The sequence below is a fragment of the Petromyzon marinus genome, chromosome 14 (genome assembly GCF_048934315.1).
Source record: "Petromyzon marinus isolate PM22_M1 ecotype Great Lakes invasive population chromosome 14, UKy_Petmar_22M1.pri1.0, whole genome shotgun sequence".
Taxonomy (NCBI): Eukaryota; Metazoa; Chordata; class Hyperoartia; order Petromyzontiformes; family Petromyzontidae; genus Petromyzon; species Petromyzon marinus.
The window spans coordinates 1,349,603-1,357,425 of NC_133680.1; the positions used below are offsets into that span (position 1 = coordinate 1,349,603).

At 56.4% G+C, this 7,823-nt stretch overlaps 1 protein-coding gene across 2 annotated transcripts in view; it reads left to right on the forward strand.

Moving 5' to 3' along the window:
• Positions 1-5,721, forward strand: part of LOC116942486 (uncharacterized) — a 43,271-nt gene extending 37,550 nt beyond the window's left edge. For both annotated transcript variants that reach the window (XM_076066982.1, XM_032954484.2), the window contains 5 exons: positions 1,191-1,297; positions 2,156-2,253; positions 2,988-3,200; positions 3,888-4,000; positions 4,323-5,721. In XM_076066982.1, the coding sequence (XP_075923097.1) occupies positions 1,191-1,297; positions 2,156-2,253; positions 2,988-3,200; positions 3,888-4,000; positions 4,323-4,665 (874 nt within the window). In that variant the 3' untranslated portion in view covers positions 4,666-5,721. The remainder of the gene's footprint in view (positions 1-1,190; positions 1,298-2,155; positions 2,254-2,987; positions 3,201-3,887; positions 4,001-4,322) is intronic.
• Positions 5,722-7,823: the final 2,102 nt, after the last annotated feature.

Genomic DNA, 7,823 nt, shown 5'->3' on the forward strand with positions numbered 1-7,823 from the left:
TTGGGGGTTTTTCACCTCCGTACAGGTGAGACTGGGGGTTCTGATATTACCTGTATACAGGTGAGACTTGGGGTTCTGGTATCACCTGCGTACAGGTGAAAGTGGGGTTCTGAACTCACCTGGGTGCAGGTGGTATTGAGATTCCTTAACTCACCTGTGCGCAGGTGAACATTCTGATGCAGGTTCGAAACAGGGTGCAAGCAATTCCTACCAGCGCTTGCTATGAACGACTCGTACAGGTGACCGCTCTAAGCGGAATCTACAGGCGGTCCCTACCCTGGTGGATTGGGCTCATGAGTGAGACGCGATTTGTCTCCAACCGTCCTCTTCTATGGAGGGAGGGGACGGGTCGACGCGACCTCTGATCCCGGGGAACTACCGCGGATTTCTATCGGGTTTCCCTAGTCGCTGTTGACTCAACAGCCGCGATTGTTTCCTCTGCCTGAGAACGGCTCCCTGACTTCCGAGCTGTGCGAAGGAATGCGTGACCTCTAACCGTGACCTTGACCTATAACCATGACCTCTAAGCGTGGTCTCTAATGTGGAACTTAACGACACACCAAGCGGCTATTAGAAATAGACGCAAGCGAATAACTCTGACCTCAGCCGTGACCCCAATTTACAACACCCGGAACGCCCATGAGCTCGTCGGATTTCGCAAGCTAAGCGGCGTTGCGCCTGGGGATTCGTCGGATGACCGACCGCCATGCCTAGCAGCAGATATGAAAGATACCAAAAGTAATAATCCACAGCCCTTATTTATCAATCCACTGCTGGATGAGGGCCTTTCCCCACGCTGAGTCGGTCATGGGGGGGGGGGAGGTGCTTGACCGTACTTCCCCACGCGCCGGGACAGTGCGCGTTGACGGAGGTGTAGCGAGTCGGGAAGGCGACCTGTGCGCTCCCCTTGCGGGCACGGCTCAACAATAGCTGATGCTGGGAGACGGAGGACGGCGATGACGTCTCGCTGTGTTCCCCCCCCCGCTCCTCACCACCCCCACCCCCGCTCCTCACCACCCCCACCCCCCGCTCCTCACCACACCCACCCCCCGCTCCTCACCACCCCCACCCCCGCTCCTCACCACCCCGCCCACCGCTCCTCACCACCCCCCCCCCGCTCCTCACCACACCCACCCCCCGCTCCTCACCACCCCACCCCCCCCGCTGCTCACCACCCCTCCGCCCCCCAGGCTGCTGGGCCAGGCCGAGGCGGACACTTTCCTGTTCCCACGATTGAAGTCGAGCGAGCAGCGAACTCCCAAAGGGACCCCCGCCGAGGGGACCCGGAAGGTCCCAGGTGCGTGTGGGGCGCCGCGGTGGCTAGGAGATGTTAACGACCTCTCCCGGTGTACAGGAGGTCGTGGGCTCGATCCCGACGCTGATGTCTGCCGTATATTTGGAGTTTGCGTGTTCTTCCCGTGGTTGTGTGGATTTCTCTCCGGGTCTTGCGGTTTTTTCCCTCCACATTTAGAAACACGCGCTTCGTTGAGCTGTCATTTGTGGCCAGGTCGCTCTGAAAAGAGCTGCATAGCTCAGTGGGCCGTACCCGGTAAAATAAAAAAATAAAATGTTTAAAAGTTTTAGTTTATAGTTTGAGAGGGAGTGCCCTCTCTCTGTCAACCCCAGGGCTTCATCTTAGCCGGGTCTGGGCCAGAACAAAAACAAATTCCCCACCTCGGCACACCACATCCAGTAAACCTCCCCCTATGGTGGTGGGGCGACCACTCACGTGCCACCTACTTCAATCTCGTTACCAGCGTCAAGGGAAATACTCAATGAGAAATTACAGCCTGCTCAGCCGCAACTCCACGTGACTCCCTAGTACCTCCACGTGACTCCTAGTACTTCCACGTGACGCCCTAGTACTTCCACGTGACGCCCTAGTACCTCCACGTGACTCCGAATACCTCCACGTAACTCCCTAGTATCTCCACGTGACTCCCTAGTACCTCCACGTGACTCCCTAGTACCTCCACGTGACTCTCTAGTATCTCCACGTGACTCCCTAGTACCTCCACGTGACTCTCTAGTATCTCCACGTGACTCCCTAGTACCTCCACGTGACTCCCGAGTACCTCCACGCGACTCCCTAGTACCTGCACGTATCACGTGTGGCACCTACACGTTGCGCGTGGTATCCGTGTTGTGTCTGTAGAGCGCGGCGCGCGAGCCGAGCGCGCGTGGCAGGCGATGTGCGACCGCTCCCGACTCCGCTTCGAGCAACTCCAGCTCCACACAGCCCCTGTGCACCTGGTGAGAAGGAGTCCCTCGTGATGGGGGTCAAGGTCAGACTCGGGGTCAATGTCACGGGCAGGCACGTGCTTCGTTTTGTAAGTCACAGGGAGAGGTTTATTGAGCTCAGTTTTGTTTTCTAGTGAAGCGAAGTCAACGTTTTGTTTCTGACCAAGCGAGTGCCGAGCGGTGCTTCCCCTGGATTGGAGACCCTGATTGAGTGGTGTAGCTTCCACGTTACTATGCCGGGGTCGTTTCACGATGAAAGGCTATGATGAGAGGTATGGCCTTGATTTGGGATCTACATTATGCCCTAAAATTACTGATTCTAAAGTCAGTCAGATGGACCGTGTCTCCCTTGTCCACCCCATGTCTTCTTCTGGCCCCGTGTCTCCTCGCCTCTCCAGTGTCTCCCTCGTGTCTCCAGTGTCTCCCTCGTGTCTCCAGTGTTTCCCTCGTCTCCGCGTCTCTCCTGCCCCCCCCCCGCCCCATTATATCCCCACTCACACTGGTCCCGTGGTACCTCGTGTCTCCAGTGTCTATGTCTCCCTGCGCCTCCTTTGTCCCCTCGTCTCTCCCGTGCCTCCAAGTGTACCTTCCGCGTCTCCTGCATGCACTGTATGTTGAACTTCTTTCGCGCCGTACGTATCCAACCGTGCTTATCGGAGGTTCGTCTCCACGGTATCTCCCATTGACACTTCTCCCGTGTCTCCGTGTGTCCCGTGTCTCCGTGTCCCCGTGGGGTGGTGGTGGAGTCGGAGGAGCTGTCCGCGGTGCTGATCTCCAGACTCCGCCAGCAGGAGGCGCAGCGGCGCTCGCGCCTTCTCCTCCTGCAGGGCGCCAACTGGGACAGGCAATGCAGGGGGGCGGGGGTCCTGGGCCGAGACCCCCGCCGGGACCCCTGCGGCGGGGGGTTCAGTCCCGCCTGGTTCCTCCTCCCGGCGATCGGCGAGCAGCAGAGGCAGCAGGTGCTTAGACCCAGTCTGTCTATTTATAGTGCAGTAATAACGCCAGTTATTAATCCTGGAAGCGGCACCGAGTCTCAATGCTTCTTTGAAGAGACTGCTGCTGTATTACTGTTATGAGAGATTAGAGTTATTTAGGTCTTTAAACTGTGCACATGATCACAATCCCAACGCATCAATCGTCCAGCAACAAACAGCACCGTGAAAATTCTAAGATATAAGAGTGTAACACGGATCTTGAATTGAGCAAGGTTGTTTATTCTGAGTGCTTGGAGCGGGGGGACGATGGGAGAGGGAATTCCAGAGTGGAGCAGTCGAAGGGTTTGAGTGGCGAGTGGATGAGTGTGTGTTAGTGAGTGTGCTGGATGGGTGAGAGAGAGTGGTGGGTGAGTAGGTGAGTGTGTGAGTGGATGGGTGAGAGAGTGGTGCGTGAGTGGGTGATTGACCGGGTGAGTGAGCGGGTGAATGGGTGGGTGTATAGGTGAGTGAGTGGGTGGATAGGTAGGTGAGTGTGTAGGCAAGTGCGTCGTTGTGACCTGCCGTGGTCGTGGTTGGATACAGTGTGGACGAGACGAAAGAGTTCGGGTTGGCTTCACGCGGGAGGAACTCGGAGAGCGGTTTGCTCCACGGAGAAGTGACCCTGCCCGCCCGTGACTCTCAGCCTGCTCTCTGCTCTCTCTCTCTCTCGAGGCCATCTGTCAAACGCACGCCGGTGACCGTGGCCTCAATCCCCCCACAAGGGTGGGGGGCGGGGGCCCTGCGGGGACCCATGGGGAAGGGAAGCGCCCCAGGGTTCGCTACAGGTGAGCTGGGATTAACAACCGCCTGTAAAGTGTTGTTGTTGTTGATGTAATTGTTATTCGCACTCGTCACGCATTTGCGTGGATGGGGGGTGGAGGGGGGGCCGTGATGACGTCGGCACACACGAACCCGGCTCAAGGTCGTGGGATGCTCGCCCGCGCGCCAGCCAGCAAAACTTTTTTTTCTAATAAAATAATATAGCAGTACAGTCGTTTATGATAAGTTTTAAAACGTAATTAAAATATATTCTCGGTGGGATTCCACCGCAATTCCCCCCGCGCGCCGCACGCAGACCAGGCGCCACTAATGGGACCCCTTTTTCAGATTCCTCTCGGAGACAACAAACAACACCCCCGTGATGGGGGGCCGCGCCGGAAGCAAGGGGACCGCAAGTTGGGGGGCACGGGACCCCCGGAAGAAAGTCGGCACTCACACCGAGGAATCGCCGCCGAAACCCTCGTCGATCCCCGCGCAGGACCCCTCTGGGGACCCCTGCGGAGACCCCCGGCAAGCGGGAGACCTGTGGGAGCCGCTGTCCCTGCCCGCGCTCGAGGCGCACGGCCGCGTGGTGCGGGCGCTGGGGCGCGGCGCGTTCCGGAACGGCGCGGCGCGCGTGTGGCTCGTGGACGAGGCAGCCGGCTCGGTCGGCGCTCGCCGCTTCTCCTGAATGCCGTTACGCGGCAAATCCTCGCTTAGCGCGGTAGATGCGTTCCTAAAAAGTGTCGCGTCAAGCGGGGAAAAAACACGATTCCCCATAAATAATGTAGCGATAACGTTCGGCGAGAAACGACGTACAACTACGCACACACGCAGCGAGATGGCGTGACAAATACCTGAGGGTTTGCCGCCGCATTACTGTATCATTCTGCGTGTTGTATCGTACCGCTCAGCCGCGCAGCTAAAGAAAGTAGTTCGTTGTCGACTACTCATAAACCGCGTTAGAAAAGGCGCGTTCCGCGTTATAATGGTGCGCGTTCGGCGTTGTGGGAAAGCGTTTCCTAATTGAAGAACCGCATTGTAGCAAGGACGCATTGTGTGAACACCGTGCGTTAAGCAAGGACTTACCTATATCACCTGAAAGTTAAAGTTACAGACTTGTTTACGCCACGCTCGGGTGTCCTTATACTCAGAGGCGCGGGAAACTACAGACGAGCGGGAAAGGCAGCCAGAATCGGTGCTACGAACAATCGCCCAAGCTCTGTGATCCTACATTTGGATGTTTGGCCAACTCCGTTAATGCGTGGTGATACCACACGGGAAGAGAGCCGAGTGCCTAGAGTAGGCCCAGGGGAGTGATGCTCAATCACAGATGGAGACAGACGGAGATGAATCCGCTTGGTGTACCGCCTTGCCTGACGAGCCAGGGCATGGGCACATCCTCGACGTGCACAGGAAGGGAGTTGCACAGCCCATCTGTGTGTGATCCACCAACCCCCGCTGCTGTTTCCACAAGTGCTGGACTACAAGGCAGCCGCGTGCAGCAGCGGAGCCACCGCCCTGCGTGGGTTCCAGTTTTGCGAAGGTTTATTAAATCATGTGAAGATATACGTTGTGAAAAATCGATCATGTACTATAAGGAATCAAACGTAGCAGTAAATATCACGCCAGCTAGAGGCTGGCCACGTGGCTCAGTAAATATGAACAAGGCCCCTCCCGTGCCGCCCGTGTGCCAGGTCGCGTCTCTCCTGCACCGCCATGGATAATTAAACTCGCTCACACTCGTCTTGGGATTTGCTTTCTTTTCCTTCCAAACGGACTGTGTGCTTACTTGTAAAATTAAATGTTCTTGTGTTTTGTGTGTTCGATGGTAACGGTGCCTTGGATGGCCAGATTCTGTGCCGGGAAGGCGCCACAGATTCATGAATGAACATCGACTCGGCTTCACTCGTCCGAAACATCGTGGCGTTCAAAGAAAAGAAAAAAAGCACATATATACATGATGATCGGCGACATTTCGGACAGTGGACCTTTATAGCACAGGCATAACGCTCGCTCGGCGCGAGGAACGCATGAAGCTCCGTGCTTAGCTGAGCCCTCCACCACCCGGCCACGCGTTTGACTTTGGATGCAACGCCTCGCGTCGTCCACCAGGAGGCGGACGACGCGAGGCGTTCGCAAGAGTCGGCCCTCGTGGGGCCACATTCGAAATGTGCGAAACTCGAAAATGACACCGCAAATGACTCAATGTGGATTAAACACGGACAATAATCGCCCTCTACTCGCATCCCCGTGCCCCGGGTCACTCAAACGGGACCTGGTCCCTTGAGTACTCACCACCTCGTGTTCACCCGCTGTACTTCTGAGAGGCGAGGTTCACCCACAAGCACCCGGGAATCAAATCCGCACAGTTTGTTTTATTTCGCAACCCATATCGCCCTGGCTACACACACTACGCGTGACGTGGTAAAGGCGCAGCGCTGCAACTGCTGTGCTCGCCTCACTGCTGGTGGAAGGGCCTCCACTGGAGGAAGCTGTCGAAGGGCACCAGAGTGGCTAGGAGATGTTAACGACCTCGCCTGGTATACAGGAGATCGTGGGTTCAATCCCGACAGTGACGCCTGCTGCTGCTGCTGTATATTTGGAGTTTGGGTCTCGAGTGGACATTTCTTTGGGTCCTCAGGTTTTCCCCTCAACATTTAGAAGCGTGTTTAGAGTATTTGGCTGCTGTACATTTACACTTCGTTGAGCTGTCATTTGTGGCTAGGTCGCTTCTGAAAAGAGCGATATAGTTGAGTGGGCCTGACTTGGTAAAATGCAAAATAGAAAGAGCCCCCTATAGAGGGTATTTGGCCTACTCTTCCACGCTGGTCAGTACGTCTCAGAAGAGGTGGGAGTACCGACACTTTACCCCCCCCCCCCCGCCACACGCGACCTGCCGAACTACGAACCGTGACGAACCCATTCACACTGCCGCATAGGGAGATCGACCTGGCGGCCAGGTCTGCTGACCGCCGCACGACGGAAGCACCCATATCGTGAGTATCGTACAACAAAGACAAATACATCCCATAGAGTCGGCAAAGACTGTTGGGGAAAGTGCTGTTAGCGATCACCTATTAAGGCTAAAACGGCGCACGAGCAGGTAGCGTTTTCAGCACCACGCCCGGCCACCTTTGTCCCCCAGTGCTGATGTTTAAACACCGCAGTGGGTTCTCATTTGAAGCCGAGTCGACCCAGTAGAGGGCGGGGACAATGTCTGAGATGCAAATGCCACTCGCCATTGGCGTTAGGATCGAACTCTGTTCGCCGGGTTAGTGGTGCAGTGCGCTAAACCACCTGCGCCACCGCTCCCCACACACAAAGACACACAAAGACACACTCGCAGAAGGCACTTAGACCCAGAGTGGAGACCCCACGCGGTGCAGAGAAGTGAGGTCACCTGCACAGCACAGGTGTGTCCAGGTAAAGCTGGAGGCTGAGAGGCCTTTCCCGCTCCCCTCTCCCACTACCATCCCTCCCCGTGCTCAGTTTTGCTTCCAGGAGAAAATAAAGTGTTGAGCGGGAGCACCACCTAAAGTGCTGGGATGGGGGCCGCCCATAGTCACACTCCACTCCCAACTCACACTCCACCCATAGTCACACTCCACTCCCAACTCACACTCCACCCATAGTCACACTCCACTCCCAATTCACACTCCACCCATAGCCACACTCCACTCCCAACTCACACTCCACCCATAGTCACACTCAACTCCCAACTCACACTCCACCCATAGTCACACTCCACTCCCAACTCACACTCCACCCATAGTCACACTCCACTCCCAATTCACACTCCACCCATAGCCACACTCCACTCCAAACTCACACTCCACCCATCGTCAC